This window comes from Nicotiana sylvestris, chromosome 2, assembly GCF_000393655.2.
Source record: "Nicotiana sylvestris chromosome 2, ASM39365v2, whole genome shotgun sequence".
Lineage (NCBI taxonomy): Eukaryota > Viridiplantae > Streptophyta > Magnoliopsida > Solanales > Solanaceae > Nicotiana > Nicotiana sylvestris.
Window position 1 is genome coordinate 116,662,864 of NC_091058.1, and position 21,958 is coordinate 116,684,821.

General features: G+C 37.1%; 3 protein-coding genes across 4 annotated transcripts; all 3 read right to left on the minus strand.

Annotated features, from left to right (window-relative positions):
- Positions 1 to 231: 231 nt before the first annotated feature.
- LOC104240250 (uncharacterized) lies at positions 232 to 6,628 on the minus strand. The gene is made up of 11 exons (XM_009795039.2): positions 6,160 to 6,628; positions 5,588 to 5,766; positions 5,197 to 5,419; positions 4,977 to 5,118; positions 4,692 to 4,892; positions 4,395 to 4,526; positions 3,490 to 3,618; positions 2,199 to 2,608; positions 1,803 to 2,019; positions 1,331 to 1,521; positions 232 to 597 (listed from the first exon to the last, which is right to left on the minus strand). The coding sequence occupies exons 1-11, from the start codon at positions 6,537 to 6,539 to the stop codon at positions 420 to 422; spliced, it is 2,382 nt and encodes a 793-aa protein (XP_009793341.1). The 5' UTR covers positions 6,540 to 6,628; the 3' UTR covers positions 232 to 419.
- Positions 6,629 to 8,199: 1,571 nt separating this feature from the next.
- On the minus strand, positions 8,200 to 10,316 carry LOC104240249 (B3 domain-containing protein REM16-like). The gene is made up of 4 exons (XM_009795037.2): positions 9,941 to 10,316; positions 9,307 to 9,823; positions 9,071 to 9,198; positions 8,200 to 8,655 (listed from the first exon to the last, which is right to left on the minus strand). Exons 1-4 carry the CDS (start codon positions 10,049 to 10,051, stop codon positions 8,395 to 8,397), a joined length of 1,017 nt encoding a protein of 338 aa, XP_009793339.1. The 5' UTR covers positions 10,052 to 10,316; the 3' UTR covers positions 8,200 to 8,394.
- Positions 10,317 to 11,009: 693 nt separating this feature from the next.
- On the minus strand, positions 11,010 to 18,370 carry LOC104240248 (extra-large guanine nucleotide-binding protein 1). Of its 2 annotated transcripts, none has more exons than XM_009795036.2 (8): positions 16,950 to 18,370; positions 16,701 to 16,838; positions 16,511 to 16,615; positions 16,094 to 16,279; positions 14,569 to 14,749; positions 14,043 to 14,284; positions 12,420 to 12,583; positions 11,010 to 12,010 (listed from the first exon to the last, which is right to left on the minus strand). In XM_009795036.2, the coding sequence occupies exons 1-8, from the start codon at positions 18,252 to 18,254 to the stop codon at positions 11,419 to 11,421; spliced, it is 2,913 nt and encodes a 970-aa protein (XP_009793338.1). In that variant the 5' UTR covers positions 18,255 to 18,370; the 3' UTR covers positions 11,010 to 11,418. The 2 variants fall into 2 exon arrangements, with proteins under 2 accessions (XP_009793338.1, XP_070024263.1); XM_070168162.1 differs by having other exon boundaries at positions 12,411 to 12,583.
- Between the last annotated feature and the right edge of the window lie 3,588 nt (positions 18,371 to 21,958).

The following is a 21,958-nucleotide window of genomic DNA, read 5'->3' on the forward strand; positions in this document are numbered from 1 at the left end:
TATAGACTAAGACTTAGACAGATGAGAAGAAATTACCGAAGGAGTTTTTTTACTATAGAGATTAAAATTCTAATCTCCAATGAATTTCACCCACTTTATCGACAACTAAGTCATAATCTTGAATGCAATCAGACCAAACCACTTTTTTGAAAAGTCGTCATTCATCCAAAGAAGAAGCACCGCACTTTTCAATAACAACAGCTCTAATTAGTTGGACAAGAATATGGCAAGTAAAGATTAAAGGAGATTCCTTATCTGGTGAGCACCTTTGCCTATAAAGGACAAGATTAGTAGGAATATCCACTGCTTTAAGGCGTATTACAATCTGGATTGATAGGAAGGTGGAAAAAAACAAGTTATAGTCCTATGGGTATAAGCTTTTATATCTTACATGAAATTAATAAACAAAACACAAGTAGCTATGATTCCATCATCTTGATAAGGAAAGCCGTCTCCAGCGCTGACTCCTTGCAGTGCAAGTATCTATTTTCTTCAACTATATCAGCCGTCAAATTAAGCAATACTGGATGTTTAGGATCATACACAGAATATTCACGCACCCGAGCAACATATTTTGCAGCTTCCCATACTCCAAACCTGAAAAATCATGGAAGATTATGAGGACTTCACAACACAATGAGCTGCTATTATTTCCACATTAGTATGCAAAACGATGACAGTTCACTTACGTTATGGCCTTGGAACAATTCTTTAGAACTTATGCAAAAGGATTATAGTTAACTTAGTTTACAGCTTAGAACAATTCTTTGTAACCCATGCAAAAGGATGTTAGTTCACTTAATTTACAAGCTTGGAACAATTCTTAGTGGATCAGGTTCTTTACACCTGGTCAGTCCTAGTTGTCAATCATAGTACTGTAGCACATGAGGTACGTAAGAGAAAGAAAAACACCTACTACGCCATGATGGGTGGATAAGACTGGAGATGGTTTAACACTTGTTCCACCTAAGAATTATCATATAGATGGAGAGGAATCACATGAACTGCTTGAAAAGTAAATATCAAGGGACAAATAAACACTCAAATAACGATGATTATGATGACCGCGAAGAGGCTGCTAAGTGCTAACACAGGATTTATGAATCTCCAAGTAAAAATTGTCAACTAAAAGCAAAGTCCCATTTATAAAATGGAGTGTTTTCCTAAAGTTTGTTGTAAGTTGTAACTCAAACTTAATGTTATAGTGTAAAAGACATTGCTTTAGACGATGGCCACATATTTGTACAAGGAACTTGTACCATTGAACAAACCAGAGGAAGTGAATCAGCCAACAATCTACAGAAACCCTGAGAAAAACTTTGGACCTTACCTCGTGTTGAATGAAGAGGTCACCAGAATAGCTGGATATAAAATATATTTCTGAATGTTATCATAAGGTGAATATTTACGTATTGCCTGAAAGTCATCAATGTCCCCAGGGTACCCGAACTCTTCGTAGTCAGCAGGTGTAAGAGGTAGGATCGGATTGAGGAGAGTGTTTGCTGGATCCAAAAATGGTACCTACAAAAAGAGGTAGTCAACCTTTTCAGTAAAGTCAAAAATGAGGATAAAATTAAAGAAGAAGATTTACTCGACAGAGAAAAATAGTTGACTCTCTGTACATTCCCTGAAAGGGTCATTCCTTTTTTACTCCCGAACTGAAGATTTTCAGTTTTCAATAACAGTTATTTCCTCACTTTTCCTCTTCTTGTTGCGTGGGGGTGAGGGACGTTAGAAAGTTGAGGAAAAGAATGATTTTAGGTGCATAAATGCACTAGTACAAACAATAGTTTTGGGCAGACCTCCAGAACTGCTGCCCGCAATAGACTTGGACAAAAATTTATAGCTGAAGCCACTAACAGCCCTCCAGCACTATAACCCCACCCAGCGAGCTTGTTGTCTTGCACAATTTCCCTCTCAATCAGGAATTTAGCACAGGATATGTAATCAGAAATTGAATTAATCTTTTTTGTTCGCCGGCCATCATGGTGCCACATTTTCCCCCCACCACCTCCGCCTCTGAGAATGAAGACAATAAAAAGGCAATGTCAAGCAGTAGTCACAACATAACTCCATAACAATATAACCTGTCTTCACTTCATAGGAATAGGATACCCGTAAGATATAGACGAGCATTATTATAGAGAAAAAGTAAATTTTAGAGCTATATTACTAAATTGGACATGAGAAGAAAGCACCTGACATCAGCATATGCAATGACCCAACCTCGATCGAGAAGGCTTTTTAACTCACTGCGCCATCTTTTGTCTAATATCTCTCCATAAGCTCCATGTCCATGAAGTAATCCAGGATTCTCAGCTTGCTTTTTCCTCCTTCGCGAATAGACAACAGTCAGAGGAACAATCATCCCATCATAAGAAGTGACATCATAGACTTCACAGGCATAAAACTCAGAAAGATCATTCCATGTAGGATGATTTTCAGGATTGACTTCGTTGTTAGAGCCTAAATTCCTTGGCCTCTGAATAAAACTAGCCGAAGATGATGATCCGTACAACACTTTCGTTCTTTCATGAAGCAAGTTTTGCTGTTGAACTATATTCCACTTTCCACTTGATAAGTCATAATCAACAACTGCATCAGGCATCTATAAACAGCGTGAAATTTAGTCAAACAGTGCTATTTGGGAGAGCAAAATGAGCCTGATACTTCTAACAATTAAGTAAATAAACATCTGATCAATGGAAGTTAATGAATATGCAAGTCTAGAAATCTAGTTGAACTTAAGCTATAGACAGACTCAACAGAAACTATGCCTGGTCAAACATAAGAGTATTTGATGATTATTACATTATAATATAATTTATCATCACAGACAGAGTGCCAAGAAATGTTTGGACAAGCAAATAACACATTTGCATTAGAGTCTTCATCACTAGAATAACATTACCTCAAACTCTTCTAAGAGGTCAAATAGGATACTCCATTGACGTAATAAAACGATCAAAGTTTTCCTCGGCTATTTCATGCGCAACTTAGTATCATAAAGTTACAAGTTGATCCCAAGAATCCACCTTTATCCTCTCTCTGATCATGTTACAAACTAAGCACTTACTAAACCTGTAAAAATATTAAGAATAGCTTTGCACGGCTAATTGCGGACTTTAATCACTGTGCCAGCCTTGCATAACAACAGGTGTACTCAGAAATCATGCATTACTCCTCTATGGAGATCAAAACAGTAGAATTTAGTGAACGCAACATATGATATTATGCAAGCATTCAATTACTTGCAATAGGCACACCTGTTGGAGGTTGGGCGAGGGAGGGAGAGAGAACAAAAATATACAAAATCATACATTTAAAACCACCGCACTAACTTTTGAAACAGGTCCAATAAAAGATCATGAATTTTCAGCTCAAACTATAAGATCTCATTCTGTAACAGTTATTTGCTTTGGTTTACACAAGACTATATTCTACGGTAAAATATATGAAATAAATTAACAAAAGGTGACAAGTACTTACCAAAGGAGATGATATTGTAAATCGCATTGTCGAGGAGTAGTAGTCATAATTTGGTCCAGGCATAATTTGAGAGACATTCTTTGGAAGAGGCAAAAACTGTGGACTGAGCTCTTTGAGTTTAATCTCTTCCTGTCCAGGGAAAATTGGAGAAGAGAAGGACAGGAGGAGCATAACAACGGTAAGCAATTCAGGTGAAACACATACTGCTGTTCGAACACAATTATTAAGGGGAACAAAGACACAAAACAGGCAGATTATCCTTTTCAATCAATAAATGCACATCATATCGCAAATCATAGAGTAAGAAGCTACAATGTAAAATGTGTCTCGAACTTATTTCATAACTCAGTAGATTGTGTGCACTCTATATCTTTGCAAATGCTTCTTCGCATGTTCATTAGTTCTGGCAGCGACTAGAGGGAAGAGAAATATCTCAAAACAAACATTGCAGTTATAAATACCAAATTTTTTCCCAAAGCTGAACTTTCTGGAACCTGGTCTACGAAGTTAGTTGGGGAGAGCCTATGAGCAAGTCCCCAGAGTCCAGGAAACAAGAAAATAGGAAAGCAAGCAATTGTGCTTACAAGGATAAAAGTGTCTAACCTTGAACGAAACCATCGTAAATTGAAATCATTAGATACAAAGTCTGCCATGTACAGAACTAAAAGGACATAATTGTCTCCGTGGACCCTTTGCTACTTTCTGAGGATAGGGGGAGGCTGGTTTGATTATCAAGGTTTTGCGTGTTTAAGGTTTCTGCAACAACTAATTGCTATAAAAGGATTCTTCTAAAGTAAAATTTATAGAGCCGAGGAAATCTTAAACAAGTAAAGTAAATGACTTCAGGTTGGAAGAAACAGGAAGAGTTATCAGAAGTACAAATCAGGAACACAATTAGTTATTACCTTGACACTTGGCAGAGGCAAAGAAATGGAACACAGTCTAAAATTTTGCCCCTCCCGCAAAATGAGCACCAAGTGCTTGTCATTGAAATCGACATCTTCAATTATGAACTCTGAGTCATCACTGAAGATATTCTGCATTCTTGATGAGAAAGCTATGAGCCAAAGGTCTCACCATGAGTGAGTATTATGCTTTCAGATGAAAGGTTATTTAGCAAGCAGAAGGAAAGATGGCAGGCCCCGGGGGGGTTGCAATTTAGAATTAAACATGATAAAAGTCCCAGTACAATAAAAACTCACGTCCCACTTTCTTCTGTTCAGTGAGCAGTTAACTGGACTGCGTAAAAGATAATGGTGATCAACTGATTGTCCATCTTTAGCAGCATCAGTAAAGAGGTAAAGATACCCTTGGTGATGCTCAAGAATGCACTGGGCTTGAGCCTCACATTCCCACACAGGTACCATGCCAGACAAAGGCTCAGCAGTATCTATGAGAAAGATCTAAGAACTAGTCATTGACATAAGATTGATCTAACAGCAAGCCGTATAAAAAGAAAAAGTTAGATAATGCTGATAAAGTATCACCTTTGATGACGTAGTTGAGAATACATGTACTGTCACAAACTGGAAATCCTTAGTATGTCTTATGTTCACATAGCCATTCTCGCTAGGCTCTTCTAGAAGCAACACATCGTCTTGTTCAGATCCAATCATACTACAGTAGATCCTGAAAAAGAATTGGAAAAAACTGAGATAACGAACGTATGTCAGACCAATCTTTTAGCCAAATAAGTGAATTACCAACCTATAAGGCCTCTTACACTGATCAGTGACAACATAAAAAAGTGCTTGTCCACCTTTTGCCCATGCTATGTTTGAAACCTGGTCAGCTTGGGGCTGACTACAAAGTGAGCCGAAATTTAAGTCTCGCACAGATAACTTAAAGTAATCGTGATCCTTATCATACATAGTGTATGCCAGATATCGGTGATCTGGGGACACTTCTGATAATTCTTCATATGCATAACCTTTAATTAAACAAAGTAAAAAGGGTTAAGCGCCATGAGTAAAACAAACCATAAAAGCAGCAACATCTCGACTCCAAACTAGATTGGGGTCGGATATAGAAATTTCTCAACATACATTCCACTCCATTTTGAAATCAATATAAAAACAAAGTGGTGAAAGAGCTAAACCTCCAAATTTTTCAGCTTCTTCATTGTAGTCAAGAAGCTTCTGCTCAATTCTCTTGCCCGAAGTAAAATCAAAACCTGCTGAAGGAGATTTATTGGAAATGAAATCTTCATTCGCCCGCGCTAACCTCCTACACAGCACTGGATACTGCTTCCCTTCTTCCACTCGCCTATAGTACAACCTGCGGCGACCAATATCCACCTCCATACAGTAAACACAAGTATCACATTTCAGAATCCCAACAGCAACGGGATATGTATCCAAATGAATAAATCAATTAAGTTATGGGTGTAAAATAATTTATACAATGAGGTCATTTAAAAGGTAACTGCGGGTAACTCTATGTAATAGCATTGATTGGTAATCTTTAATAAATAGTAAGCAACCTGTTATTACTACCAGGTTAATTTACAGTAATGGTGTAAAAAATTCATTACACTGTCAGTGCGTGTAACTTAAATCCATGCCTTAATCTTAAACTAATTGACGTAGGCTGTATAAATCACCTATATCCATTCCGCTCAATTTAATGCACCAAGAAAATTTTAACAAATAAAATGAAGCAGAAGAATACCAAGGACCCCAACGAAGGGGAGGGGTAGAGAGGTCATTAGACAAGCGAGAGCCCATTTCGGACTGAAGTTTGGACTGGAGGCGTTCGGTATCCGACATAACGGCTTCAGTGTATTTCTCCTCTTGTTCCATGTACGCATCCATGTGTCGCATGGCTACTTTGTCATTGAGTTGCGACATCCAGCTGTAAGGGTCCTCCCATGACTCGCCGTGATGGGTGAAAGTCACCGGCTTTTTTGGAGGTTTTGGAATAGACGGTGGGGATGGTGGTGGTTGAGGTTTCTGGGGCTTGTAGTTTGCACAGAAGATGAAATGGATACGTGGCGTTATGCGGCGGTGATGTAGCTGGTTGTGGCGGAGAGAGGTTAGGAAGTGGCGCATGGTGGTGGCAGGTGACGGAGAATTTGGGCTCAGGGTTTAAGCATATATCACCATTTTTACTCTTCTTTTTTTGTTATTTCTTTTTCTAGACAGACTTATTTAATTAAAGGTTGCTGGGGGGAGGGGGCGTATTATTAGGAATTTAGGACAATACAAGAGTTAAAAGCTTAAGAAAAGAGTATTTAATGTTGATAAATTTATTAAAATTTTAAGTTGAATTTAAACATGAATTTTATTTGGAAATAAAATTGGGGAAAGTTGAAGATTTGAGAGCAGATATAATTTCTTATGTTGAAATATACTTCCAAATTAGTCTTTTTTTCCCCAACACATCCAAAGCAATATTAGTATTTAAGTTTAAATTTGGATACTTAATATTTTACTCAAAACTTCCTAGGCATTTGGAACAATATGTCAAATATATGTATCTGAGGTTTAAATTCTTTTTAAAAAAATAAAAATTTAATTATGTTTAGACATGAACTTCAGTTTTAGAAACTGAAAAATGTTTGTAAAAAATAAAAATTGTGTGAGTATACATTAGTATTTCACTTGAAATATCTTTCAAACATGTTTACCCTTAAAATGGATAACAACCGAATTCTTACGTGGTTTTAAGAATATGTGAACTAATTCAATACAAGTGATTAATAACGTTAGATGAGCAGATTAAAGATAGAATAAATGGTCAAACCAGTTGTAAGACAGGGTTCGAGCTCGATTGTGATCCAGACAATTAGCCTGCCTTTGATTCGGAACCAAACCCTTACGAAGGGCTATGAATAAATCTAAGAACTTAGAATAATCTTTAGAAGCAGAGAAAGCAAATGTATATTGCCTTGATATATGTGCTATAATGTGTCTAATGAATAATCAGCTTCCCCTTTATATAGTAAGGGAGTTTTACCCTAAGTACAACTCTAAAAAAGATAAAAATCTTTCTCTTCGCTAATCGCTGATCTACTATTGATACGGGTTGAGATTCACGCCGTGACATCCGGTCGGACACGGATATCACGACCCATCCGTTCGGTAATGCTCTCCGAGGTCCCGGAACTCGAACCGGACCGGGGAGCATGGTCTCGATGACTCCGAGGGCAGGTGTTTTGCTCGGGCCTTGATGCGAGAGGCTCCTGGCTTCAAATCTGATTCCCTGCAGTTATGTCCTTGCTTCGTTTGCCTCGTCGGAAAATCAGGTGCTTACTACCCTGGTTTTACCCGTACACAAAAACCACTATTACAAAATTTTATGCAATTTTAAATACTGAAGATCAATATTTACAAATACTCACAGTCAAAACAGTATATGATTCATGGCCAAACAATTCCAGCGGTACTATTTCCTTTCCCACTTAATTTAACCAAACACTACGAAATTTGGTTCCTCAAAAAGAGAGAACAACGTTGGTCTAGACTTTAACAAGTAGTCATGCCTTCTAGGCAAGCACCCTTTTTCCCTATTACACTGGGAAATTAGGGAAGTGAAAGAGGAAATGCCTTCTTTTTTTTAAATACTTGCGTTTAACATTTGTTTGCTTGCTTGATTTGCAAGACTCGTTTTATTTGTGGATGATGTTCAATATTTTTACCAGAATTATTTCATTAAAATAGTCATCGCAACTCCTAAAGTACTAATGACTTGAAAGGCACAAAAAATAAATACAACAGAAAAATACTGAATAAAATTATTGAAATCCCAGAGTAATACATTAACAAAACAAGCCAACCAATATCACAAGACAACTAGGTACTTTTAACTGTCCATGATAGAAGAACATAACATACTTAAATCTCAAATGCAAATCAAGTAGCAATCTAGTCAATAGATGTGCTGTTGGAACAAGATGGTCTCATATTAACACGATGTATATATGTAAACATCTAAAACAACTGGTATTAAGTTGTGCTTTCCTCCTTGAGCTAGTTCAAAGACGCAGATATCAAACTCCTCCAAATCATTATCCATAACAAAATCTTCCCAACCACTCTGCATCACAAGTCCTTCCTGTCTGTAACTAACTGCAACTGCCCACCTCCTTCCACTTGAAGGGATTCTCAGGTTAATTGTCTCATATTTCTTCCTCATGTATCTGTTTGCCAATTTCTTTGGCAGTTTCTGCTTGCACATATATTCAACAAACTAGATTAACACAAAAACAGCTGAAAGGACACACGAAAAACTAGACTGATGGTGGGTTGCTAGTGAATATAGAGAGAGAAATCAACAGTTGCGACATACATTATATTAACAGAAGCAAGCAGACCTAGGATTTGAAAGTGAGGGGTGTACTTTTACATTCAACCAGAATCTGCTTTGTATATAGGGTGTAATTTTTGCTAAACTTTCTGGATGTCCGTGACCCCTCTCTTTACAACGTAGGTCCGCCTCTGATTACATACTACTATCACTTTGGCTAATGTTTAAACAGGAAGGATTTAACTTATATACACTTATGGTATAAAGAATTTTTACTTTCTCGTGTATTTTAACCTATTGTTGTTAGTTTATAGAAGGACAATAGAACATATACCAGCTGACCCAAGTAGACATGGGTAGGCTGCATTGTCATTAGAAAAGAAGGCACAGAAGATTTGTGTCTTGAAGCCTGTTGAAAAACTTCCTCTCTGTGTCGGTTTGAGAATATGGGCATTTTTTCCTCTGAACAAACAATTTCTCCAAATCAGAATCCATAAAAAATGTAGGAAGAAAAAAAAGAGACAGATTCAAAAGAATACAAGTGCAATTGAAAGAAGAGTTAAACTTAACCAGGTTCAATGTTTCTCTTGCACGTTGAGGAAGGTGTACATTCCCTTTTCCTATTGATCTGCTGCTTGGCTATCAAGATTTTCTTCATCTTCTTCCCTTTTCTAAGCTGAGATGAATGAAACACATACTTTTTTCCATAACTTTCTTCCTCAGTTGAATGTCCATTTTCACTACTCTCTTCTTGATCACTTGTATGTTCATCTGTTACTTCATCTGGATGTTTACATGGGTTCCTATTTTTCTTGACAAAGAAAGTCTCCTCTTTCTCGCACGCACTAAGGTCAAAAATAGTGACATCAAAACATGAAAAGCTTTTCATCTTGAATACTAACAGATCTGCTTCTTCCAAACAATGGTCTTTGACAAACTGTTCCCAACCATTGCAAAACACATAATCATTATCTTCTCTTTTCTTAACCTCAACTGTCCATGTATTGCCACTGGGACCCCTAAGAATTTTTCGGCCCAACAGTTTGTAACTGTCCTTTAAATTTATCACAAACTTGTGTGGAATGCGCTGAAGAGAACCCAAAAATGTGTCAGCTACAAATACATAAATTTGAGGAGAGAACTCTGCATTTTTTAAGAAAAAAAAAAAGATGTAAGAAAGAAAGAATAGTAGAGGCTTACTCACCAATCTAGGCCTGAAATCATTCATCATTACTTTGAAGAACCGATGTTTATCGAACTCTTCCCAATACTTTTGCTTCTCAATCACTTTGCACCTCTCACAGGTTGTAGCCATTTCCTGATAACAAAGTTTGGTTTATGGAAGAAAAAAAGAGCAAAGGAAAAACAAGTAAAGCGAGGAGGCTTTATAAAATTGTGCTTCTTTGAAGAAGAAAGAAAGATGGAATAAACTTTATTTTCAATGAGCAGAGTGTAATAGTATGGACCACAACTTGGACGTTTGACGTGTTGAACACATTTTCATCATCTTCCAAATGAGCTGCTATTTCTAGTTAGAGTTCCAAGTCTCTTTACACCTTTTCTGCAGAGCTCATTTGAGGAAATATGAAAACTTGACCCCTCACAGCCGTTTAATATTTCCCCTGAGGAGGCTAAAGATAAAATCAGAGATGAAAACTCTGAATTTCCATATTTGTATCATTTGCCATAATCTGAAATGATGTCGGTTAAACCAATTAATCGTATAACCTTTTATTGAATGATGTTGCCAAAATGAATTCAATGCATTCTGACACGAGATCCCATTAGAAATAGGAACAAAATAAGTCCATTTCATATGAATTGCCAGTTTCCAATTCGAGCTATCTTGGACTCTTTGTACTGTAATTCTAAACATTAGACCTTACATTTAATGCCAATATTGATCTCCATCTGCTGGACAGGTTCACTTGGCGCTGTAGGATTTTATAAAGAAGACACTGACGCATTAACCATGATTTTAGTCTGTTCTAGTGAGAGATACTACAATTGGATAAAATCAAATTGAAATTTGACAAAGTGAACCATGAGTTTTTGTAAAAAAGAAATTTTTGGTTACCTGGCATAAAATGAAATAAGTTGTGATAGTATTTGAGTTTCCAGATATCAATTTTGTAACTTGTCATTTTCTCTATGGTGATGGATTCTGATTCAACTATTTTAATAATTTTCCTCCTTTTCCCATTTGCCAGGCATTTTAGAGGATTACTTACGTGTACAAACGAACAAAAAAACAGAGATACACACATAGAGCATATAGTTAGCGAGCATCTTCCACTCTAATTTGGTTAAATCCTATATTCTACAATTTGATTACATTACCGGAGAGAGACGTACAATATTACAAAAATTGTCAAATCTATACCAAATTAGCCATTTACAAGCCTATTCTGTAAAAAGAAGTGTTTGTGCACATTCATTGGCAAACGTATCTCGGTCCTAAAAGGATCCACTTTTCTGTTCACTTGCGTTAGATTTGAACAAACTGAAGTCTATAACCCAAAAGGCCAAACCAAAGCACTTAGATCATCTGCCCACTGTTTCTGCTTTTGCTTTCTTCTTTTACCATCTCAGTGTAATGTAATCCATCTCAGTATATACAGTACAACCTCTTATGGACATAACTTTTCTTTTGGGGAAAAATAATTGTTTGAAGCTTTGAGTTCAATGTGAGAAGGAACTTGCATCAGTGCTATAAAATGAGTACTCACTCAAGCTGAAGTTTAGCCGCTCTTCGTCCCACTTAATTATCTCTCTTGCATACTTGAGCGATTCATCTACTGTTTTTGGCTCTAAACCTCTTACTAGTGAAACATACAGCTTCCTGTTAGTGAGAGCAGAAAACAGCCTCTTGAATTTTACTGCAACATAATGATATGCCAACTGGCCCAACGAAGGGCTATGGTTGATGCTGGTGGAGTTGCTGTTGGAGCGATTCCGGCTAACGATTGGATGAAAATCGTCAAACCAATCGCATTCGGTCAAAGGAACATGTTCTAGCTTCTCCTCAAAAGAATCAAACTTGTTTAGTAAGAGAAGGAAGTCCATCTGATCAAAGGTTGGATGAGTCACGATGCTCTCGAAAAGTTTCTTGCTCAATAACATCTTGTTAACTGTCTCCCCAGTTTCCTCAACAACATATTGGTCATAGTCGCTTAATGAAACACAGAAAATGACCACCCGAACGTCTTCAAACATCTCAAGCCACTTACAATTTTCAATGAACCCTCTTGCCTGTACTCTAATCAGCTGAAATCTGAGTAACAGAAAATGTAAGATAGTTAACAACACATCTATCAAGTCCGTAAATGACGGGCTATCAATTACTTCACTTCTCACCCTATATTCATTTAAGCAGATCCTAAAATCAATTATAAGAAAGGATTATCTGCATAAAAAAGTTATACGTTGAGAATCCCAGCCCAATCGTTCGGTTTCAGTTCTCATATCAATTACTTATCATGGACCCGAGATTTACGCACCAGCCATGAGATGGGTCTCTTACCACTATAATAAATGAAAGTTTTTACTATGACACCCACTACATTCTAGGTTAATCCACATAAGTGAGAAAGTAGTAAGTCAACGAGGCAAAAGTGCTTCCCCATCAAAGGCATAACAGTGCAAAGGCGAGTAAACCAAATGTGAATTTTTACTTTTCAAACCTGAGCACAGAATTAGGGTGATCACTGCTGTCAAGATTATCATAATCTTCAGAATCTGGGAATGAGAAATCCACACATGAAAGTCCATTGGAAGAAGTAACACCCTCAGCATATAAGATATCCACATCTGAAGGTTCATAGTCTGTTTGTAAAATATCGACTGCCTGAAATAGGAAAACAATAGATGCAGAGAAATTTAGCAACACGTGAAAGATTGTAGGAATCAATTAAGGAACTCACAGTAAAATAATCCAAGCCAAATGCTACTCTGTCATGGTATACTAAAAACTTGGAATAAACAAACTAATTTTTCAATGTCAACCAAGTTTAGTCCACTAAAGTACCATAAAAGATGTCAATTTTTGTTCCGATCAAGAGTGTGCGGGTGTAATCAAATCAACCATCAAAAATATCATAAAAGGTAGTAACAAGCTATATTGCCAGAGAAGTTAAGACGCATACCAATTTCAGTTGTTATCAGATGTCTTAGGGTCTAGACTACTTGGGCATACCTTTTTGATTAATCCAAAACAGAGACACTTCACTTTTTTACGGTACTCAAACACTTTTTTTTATAAGGTAAATTGTATTAATCAAAAGGGAGAGAACTCCTGTATACAGGAAGTATACCAAAAAGTAGAGAATTTACATTAGAACATGGGTACTCAACACTCTTATCAACAACAACAAAAAACCCACTGTAATCCCACAAGTGGAGTCTGTAGAGGGTAGTGAGTACGCAGCCTTACCCCTAACTTGTGCAGGTAGGGAGCTGTTTCGAATAGACCCTTAGCTCCAAGCAAGCATGCAAAATCAACAGTATAGAGAAGAAATGCAGTAGTGTAAAGTCAGGCAAATTAGACATATATCTTCCCCTGATATAGTGATTCTTTCAAAGAATTCTATATTAGACAAATAATGTCATAAAATTTACAACAACAATTTTATTTCAAGAATACAACTTTGAGTCCCTTTAATAATGGTGACAATTTAAAATGATAAAACTGACAGTATTATCAAAAAGAAAAAAAAACTACCACTAGCAGTAACATTTACCATCAGGTGATAACCTCTGATATTAGAAAGGATCTCGTGCATCAGATTGGCTTACAACTAGTACTCAAACGTAAGAACATAGGCGAAGTCACAAGGCACATGTCGCAATAACAATAACCCGCCCTAAGATGGAACCTATTTTTGATAAAGAAGTCCTCCAATCATTATATTGCCCCCACTTGGGTCACAAGCCCACGCTCCTGAGCTCGGCAAGATGGAACCTATTTTAAATAGCCTTTTTCTTTCTTTTAAAGGCATGAAGTGTCATAAAGTTAACAAGGGAGTAATCCTGCATCTTCTTGATGCCTTCCATGAATCTATTTACTTCATAAAAAATAAAAATTATGGGGGATAGAGTTCCTTGGGGCCAAACAATATTTGTCTATTTAGTTTGGACAGCATTGGTGGAGGACAAATGTGAAATGAAGGAGATGAAATAGCTGTAGACTTTGACCATAAAACGAAGAATCTAAGGTACAAGTTCTTCAACCTTTATCAATTGCAAGCAATTATGCATAAGTGTGATATCATCTAACTGAGTAAAATGTCAACATAGAATTTTCTTACCCGCTCTAAGAAATAACAAGGCATGTCATGAAGCATTTCCAGTTCACTTCTCCGCTTATAAGTAGCCTGGATGGCTGAATCATTCCACAACTCCTCAATTAATGGAGCATATTCCCGTGTTGCAGCTGGGAAAACGGCTTCAAGATTACCCGTGGCCATTATTTTGAGAAGCCAATCTGAGAATGCTTTCAATCTCGGAGGTATGGAATATAATGTTTTCTTTTCAATCCCAGTGCTATTCCCTGATGTCATAAGCAATAATTGTTACTTAAGGGGTATATTGCAAGAAATCCAGGTTCACCAAGTAGCTGAGGAAATAAAAGCCTCTAAGCACACATAACTAGACAAAACAATTTATGTGAAAATTAAAACAGTCGTCCAATCTTCACCGCAGACGGGAAACTTATTTCATCGCACTAATTTATACACTCAAGTCTCCTGGGCTCCCAGACAAACATGACGAGATGCACACGAAGTATCATGTTTATGGAACCAATTAAAAGGAGGAGCCCGAAAATTGTAATACCTGTCAGCCTAGTGTCACAAGACAAAGAAGCCTCGCGCAATTCATTTAAACTCTCTTCCTCAAAGCGCTCGCGGCCCTCAAGCAGCACACCAAGGTATCCATATACATTGCTTTGGATCAACAATTTGATATGTTCTCTCTCATCCTCCGAGAAAGGAACATCCTTGTAAAGAATTTTTGCCTAATTTACCAACCATAAAAGCCAAATTAAATAAAGACAATATAGGGAAAAATCAAGGTGCATAATAAGTTAATTAACATGGCTAAATGGGAACTGCCCACTTAAATCGCTTAAAAAAAACCAAAAATAGAAAGGGAATCAAGAAGTTAGTTGAGGTGCCCAAATAGAAATATTTCCTGAACTGAACCTACCTTCTAAGGAACAAAATCAAGTAATAATATCATCATTAAGACAAAAATCAGCGACATGTGTTTTATATACAGAGCCTCCATCAAGTATATTTTTTAGTTTTTTTTCTCAGAAGGTAACAGATTGTTTAAATGTTCACGTTTCTAATTATACTGGTATTAGAAAGCATAAAAATCTGAGGAGAAATATAACAAGATGGAGCAAACCCAAAAGGCAAATGAGCATCACTTTGGCAAATCGAGGTACCATAACAAGAACTCACTGGCCCATACAACCAAAATTTAACCAGTTCTTCACCTCTATGGCTCTATCTCTCTGTATCATTTATATTTTAATATCTTTCAACATCCTACTACCTCATTCCTTCAATTTCCAATAAAAACATCTTTAAGATCATAATAAAGGCAAGTCAGGTCGCAGCAGCTGAAGTGATTCTTCTTGTCAGACAGGTCAACAACATAAAAGAAGCATCAGCACAAGTCTTGCAAAGAGAAAACTCTATGTAAGACAATATTACAGTATGCCACAAAATATCTAAATTGTTAAAAAGACGAAGAAAAAAAGAAGAAGAAGAAGAAGAAGACGAATAGCCTCTAATTGCTCTCAGACAGAATACAAACAAAAGCGACAATTTGTAAACAACAATAAGCTAAAAAAAGGTTCTTCTCAAAGTAGTTGGCATAGATGCCCATAATTCCTTTCCCTTCGCTTTTTTGTTTCACTTTTTCTCATCTAGCAAGATAGGATGGGAAGATTAATGCATTGGAACAAGAGCAAGAACAACAACAAATGCTTCTTTAAGAGAGAATAAAGTCCTGAATCTGACATAAATCAGGTGAAATAGGATGTTGTGAAACAAGATAATTGAAAGCAATGGAGCTGGTCATCAGAGCATTATATGTGTGGGATTATACTGGGTATGTTGTTGTTGTACCAAACTTTTTTTGAGATAGTAACTAATGCTTCTTCAAGAGAGAATAAAGTCCCAAATCTGCGTAAATCAGGTGAAATAGGATGTTGTGAAACAAGATAATTGAAAGCAATGGAGCTGGTCATCAGAGCATTATATGCGTGGAGAGATAACAGATAAATTATATTAGCTAAAACAGCAAAGAGCAAGGGCTGAAGGAGTCAATTCTAACAGTAGAAAATCACCTGCTTAAATATAGTGCTAGTACCAGATCCACTATATCCAATCAAAAGTAGCTTGTTAAGTGCCCTCTGTTCAAGATATTCAGGTACGGCTTGACTAACCACACTATTAACTTGCTCTCCACAAGTATTAGATGATTTTGAAGGAACTGGAAGAGAGAGTACGGCACAAACCAGCTTCATTCCAGCCTGAAAAGTTAAATACTTTCACTGAGCACCAGATATGGCTGTATGTTTGAGTATGCAAAGTGGATAAGTCGAGAAGGACTCAATCATGGAACATAAATAAGACAATTATCATTTCCATAAGGTAATTAAACTCAAACAGGAGCAAACCAGGTGCAAATCAATTCTTATTCCTACCAATGACCCCCAACAATGAAAGAAGGATAACAAACTCAAATCGAGCATAAATCCAACCTTGCCCCATATATATCCTTTGGTATTTTTCTGTCCCTCTTCCTGATATGAACCATCCTCATTCACCCAAAAATGTGGGTTGCCAGCACATTGTACTCCTGCTAACTGTACAAGTAATCAACAGAAGTCAGTCTAAAACAGAAAAAATGAATTATTACCAGACCTTGTTTTTCAGGTATCAAAAATTAACCTGTAACATGCGTAGCTCAGGTTTGGTGATCTCACGGCCATTTATATAGACCTGAGTGTTTCCATTGCTAGCATTTGGCTTGATGGGACCTCCAACATTTAAATGGGGAGTGATAATTTGTGAAGGTTTTTGTCCTTCCTGTTATAATAAATTATTGGGTTACTTCTAGATTAGTGCTCAATATACAAAACATATCATGAGGATTGAGGAAAAAAGAATAAATGATGTCCACAATCAAATTCTACTCACCTTTCCCCAGAGACCAGATACTTTGTCATACCAATAATTCCCAGGTTTCAGCTTCTTTGGTGGATTTATGCAGCTCTGCAATATAACAAGCTCTTCAGGAGAAAGAGGCCTTGCATTCACACATACATATTCAGATGGCAACTGATTCAATTCACACAGTTTCTCCGCCTTCATAATCTGCCTAATCTCCAAATCATTTAGCAGTCGCTTGAGCATCCTAGAGCATTTGCCCAAGTTGCCTCGCTTTGATTCATCAATCGGATAACCGATGCAGCTGACACACTTTCTTCCCTCTGGCATAGACCCCATGGCTCTAAGCACACAATTACTGCAATATTTCGCATTACAAACAATACATACATCTTTTTCAGTAAACCTATTCCCTTTAAAACAACGATAGCATACCCCTTTCTTCACCTTAACTGCGGGTTCTTTCTTTGGTCGGACCACCTCAGGCTCTGTACCACTAACATCTTCATTAATACCTTCATCCTCCGATTCAATATCACAGAAAGTCACAACAGGAGCTCTTTTAACATCACAGCTAGTTTCATTAAAACTATCCCCATATTTACGTGAAGAAGAAACACGAGAAGACGGATAATCAAGACTCAAAATTGACTCATTCGAGGCCCAATCTGGTTGGCTTAAATCATTTAACTCCAAGCTTCTATCTTTACGACCAGTCGAAGCCCTCAAATTATGACTACTCCTTGACAAGTCTCTGGATTTCTCAAAACTACTCGAAAATCTAAAAGTACCAGAACTTCCCACCCTTCCCAACAATTCATGCGAATGATCACGACTAATGGAAGACAATGCCAAGTCAGTAGATTCATTAATTAAACCAGAAAATTCACCTACACTCTCATCGCCATTACGCCTTTCAAATGGACTAGAACTACTGGACTGGCCTGAAAGACCAGAAGCCGTCCCATTACTACAGACTCTCTCCTCAAGTGCAGTAACAGAGCTAGGGGACAATGTAATCTCTGAGCCTAAAGCTAATTCTTTGCTAGCAGAATCATCTTCATCTACCCCCTGAAAAGCTATCACAGATGTAGGGGACACAGTTGATTCTAAACTATGCTTAGAAAATCTTTTGGTTATATCTGTGGCTGAAATAGGTTGAACAACTGGTAAAGTTAACTTGTGGGATAATGGCACCTGTGAAACAACAGTGGCCACTGGTATCCTATCAACATTTATAGGAACTGCCCGTGGAAGATCATGGGTTATTGGTGGACCATCATACTCCATAGCAAAGCAGTATTCTACTCCATCATCAACCACAGTTGGCGACATATTGAGAGGAAAAATCAGAGCACCCCTCAAAAATTATTACTTAAAAACGCAATAACAGTATAAAACAGAGAAAAATGTTCAATCTTGAGAGTGAAGTCCCTCAACAACTATCACAGACTATTATTTACAGAACAAATACAACAGTGGAACAGAGAGAGGCTGAGATGGGTAAGCAAATAAAGAAGTAACTATGCAATCTTGTTGAATCGGCCAAATGCCCCCTTTTAAGATTTCAAAAGTAAACCTAACCCAGAAATACTATACAGAAACTGAAGCTGAAAGTGAAATCTCTCAACAACTATAACTAATTGTTACTTATTTACAGACCCAAATATAAAGTGGAAAGAGAGAAACTCAGATGGGTAAGTTGATAAAGACCAAAAATACAATCTTGTTGTATCTGCTACATGCCCCTTTCTAAGATTTCAGAGATGAACCAAACCCAGACTGGAGATACTGAGTAGAAACTGAAGCTGACAAAGAAAAGTGGAAATGAGAAAAGGAATTTGAAGCAAGGGAAAAAAAGAATCAGAAGGAGAAGACAACAGGAATGGTATTAGGGAAAATACAAAGCTTGGGATGGAGGAAAAATGTGTTGGGAAAGTAGAGAAAGTGGGGGAGGGGGGTAAGTGGAGGAAAAAGACAACAAAAGGAGAGGTATCCAATAGTGGTGGACACTGTTCTGTAGTGGCATCTTTTTTTTTTTCTTTCTTTCTTTTACTTTACGCCTTTTTTTTTTCCTCTCTCTTTGTTTGATGTTGTTGCCTTTGTTGAAACTTGGAAGAAAGGTTGCGTCTTTGGCTAATGTGTCTGCGTTTATCGATCTAGTGCGTGTGAGAGAGAAGAGTAGAGTACTTACGCTTGTTTTGGAGTTTTGGATGGAATTGGGCCACTTGTCTTCTACCTCGTGATTGGCATATCAACAATGTTTTGCTTTTAACGATAAATGAACTCATCCTTCCAGATTTTTTTATTCACACATTCTCCATTTTTCACTTGTTTACACTTCAAAGTTCATGCTTCTTTTTAACATTCAAATTTTTGTTTTCCGGCCAAAACTTTGCATCTGCTTTGAAATGAATTTACTTTCTCCCCTTTTTAAATATAGCATGTTTGGCCAAGTTTCTCAAATTTATTTATTTTGAGAATATTTTTTTTCAAAAATATTTTTTTTAAAAGTACTCTAGTGAGAAATAATTTGTGTTTGGCTAATTAATTTGAAACACTTCTAAGCAGCAATTAATATTTGGTCTAGCTTTAAAAGTGCTTCTAAAGGGTCGTTTGGTACATGGGATAACGATAATAATCCCGGGATAACGTTTGGGTTTAACTTTATCCTATGTTTGGTTTGACGTATTAGCTAATTCGGGGATAATTTTTACGCTAAAATGGTGGGATTAGTTATTCCATATAGAAGGTGGGATAACTAATCCCTTGGGATATTTCACCCCATGAGATATTCCACCATTGTACCAAACAACCCCTAAGTGTATTTTCTCAAAAGTCTTTTACAAAAAAATACTTTTTGGAAAAATTCAATTTTTTTGCTTCTCCAAGAATGTTTCTGCTCCAACTTAAAAGCAATTTTTTTTCTTCTGAAAGTTTGGTCAAACCCTTCAACTTTTTTTAAAAAAAATCTCTTTTGAAGAGAAAAAATACTTTTGGCTTTGGAGAAGCTTGGACAATTAGGCTATAAGTTTACCAAATACTAACTCTATTTCTACTACTATTTTTGCATAGCTAACAATGGAGCTCCAAAATTGGAAGTAAGTCTAAGAGATTAGGGAAAAGAATAATCTCTGAACAAGACACTTCAAGAGTAATTAAGACTAAGGAAAGGAAAAGTTTATTGTTATTTTCATATCCATTCCTTACAATGTATTAAGTATTTATGACCACTCTAGCAACCAATTAGCTAAGCTCACTAACTAACTTTTAACAGCTAACTGTATAACTAACTATTAAGTGAGTTGACTAATATACCCCTTCTAATTAATTGGCACATAACAACTGCCCCCACCCCCACCCCCGCGTTAAGAGTCCTTGCCCTCAAGGGCAAATTGAGGAAACTGAAGTTTGAAAGTAGGAGAATCTATCCAACTGCTATCTTTAGTGGGACAATTAAACTATTTCACCAAGTAATGAATGAGCTGCCTGTTGAGCTTAGAGATCACCCTTTCAATAATTCTCTCAGGATCCAGTACAATATGACCATGAAGAGAGAGAGAGACTGGCAATTCAGAGACCACTGGGTAGATCCAATATATTCTTAAGTTGGGAAACATGGAATGTAAAGTGTATTTTTGCGTGGGATGTAACTGTAGTTAATATGTAACAGATCCAATTCTCTTAATGACCCGAAAGGGACCAATACACTTTGGACTGAACGTGTGATATGAGTTGCCTTTGAGTGACATTTGTTTGTAAGGTTGTGGCCTTACAAAGACCATATCTCCTACTACGAATACTCTGAAGGATCGTTTTTTATCCGCTAAAGCCTTCATCCTGAATTGAGCCAGTACTAGATGATGCTTCAAAAGCTTTATGGTTCATTCTTTAGCTTGAAGACTCCTGTCAACCTCATCTACCATGGAGCTGCAAGGAATATAAGGCATGTGCAGGGGTGGTTCCTGACCAGTAAACACTTTAAAATGGGTCAACTTGGTGGTAGAGTGTTAGGTAGTATTATACCACCGCTCAGCTAAAGGCAACCAGTGAGCCCAATATTTGGGTCTATCTATACATAGGGGTGGCAATTTGAGCTCAAACCCATCTAACCCGCCCAACCCGTCCAGAGATTAATGAGTTGGGTTACAAACATTTTAGCTCATGGGTCAATTTGGGCTGAGCCCAAGTTAACCAATTATATTTTATAGCCAATTCTGACCCATTAAGCAGCCCAAATACAACCCATGAAACTCACCCAAAACAAAAGATATTTCAACCCAACTTATATAGAAATTTATTTAGTTGCCCTAATTCTACTTCTTTTTTTGTATTTTTAATTTTATGTTCTTTTGTTTTTCTGCACCATCCCCCCACCCTGCCCCCTCCCGCAAAACCCCCTCCCCATAAAACTCACCCAAAACAAAAGGTATATCAACCCAACTTATATAGAAATTTATTTAGTTGTCCCAATTTTACTTTTTTTTTGTATTTTCAATTTTATGTTTTTTTGTTTTTCTGCACCATCCATACCCCACCCACCACCCCCGCAAAACCCTCCCCTCAAAAAAAATTTTACTTTTTTTTTGTATTTTCAATTTTCTGCACCCCCCACTCCCGCAAACAATTTTTACTTTATTTTTTGTATTTTTAATTTTCTATTTTTTTCCTGCACCACCTCCCCCTGCAAAAACCCCCCTCTCCCTCAATTTTTTTTTTTTTGTATTTTAAAAAAAATTATGTTTTTTTATTTTAATTTCCTATTTTCTTTTTTTTCGTTTTTCTGCATCACCCACCCCCCACCCCCAAAAAAAATTTTGACTTATACATTTTAAGATAAAAGGCTTTTTTTATGCAAGTTGAGCATGGTTCTAAAACATGGGTCAAGTTGGGCGGGTTGGGTTTGACTCATTGTTTAGCCCATCTTGACCTAGCCCATCTTAGGCCAAGTACACTTTGGGCTGGGTTGGGCAATGACCCATTTATTGACCTAACACATCTTGACCCGCCCAAATTCAGCCCAACCCGCCCATTTGTCA

Excerpts from the sequence above, each read along its gene's own strand:
- LOC104240250 (XM_009795039.2), bottom strand. The coding sequence starts at position 6,539 with ATGCGCCACTTCCTAACCTCTCTCCGCCACAACCAGCTACATCACCGC. Across the intron at positions 2,609-3,489 it reads TTACAATATCATCTCCTTTG|ATGCCTGATGCAGTTGTTGA; the intron begins GTAAGTACTTGT and ends CGCTGTTTATAG. Across the intron at positions 2,020-2,198 it reads ATTGCATATGCTGATGTCAG|AGGCGGAGGTGGTGGGGGGA; the intron begins GTGCTTTCTTCT and ends CTTCATTCTCAG.
- LOC104240248 (XM_070168162.1), bottom strand. The coding sequence starts at position 18,254 with ATGTCGCCAACTGTGGTTGATGATGGAGTAGAATACTGCTTTGCTATG. Across the intron at positions 14,285-14,568 it reads TTGTGACACTAGGCTGACAG|GGAATAGCACTGGGATTGAA; the intron begins GTATTACAATTT and ends TTATGACATCAG. Across the intron at positions 12,011-12,410 it reads TCTGTGCTCAGGTTTGAAAA|ATTTCAGCTGATTAGAGTAC; the intron begins GTAAAAATTCAC and ends TCTGTTACTCAG.
- LOC104240249 (XM_009795037.2), bottom strand. The coding sequence starts at position 10,051 with ATGGCTACAACCTGTGAGAGGTGCAAAGTGATTGAGAAGCAAAAGTAT. Across the intron at positions 9,824-9,940 it reads ATGATTTCAGGCCTAGATTG|CGCATTCCACACAAGTTTGT; the intron begins GTGAGTAAGCCT and ends GGTTCTCTTCAG. Across the intron at positions 9,199-9,306 it reads CAAGAGAAACATTGAACCTG|AGGAAAAAATGCCCATATTC; the intron begins GTTAAGTTTAAC and ends TTGTTTGTTCAG.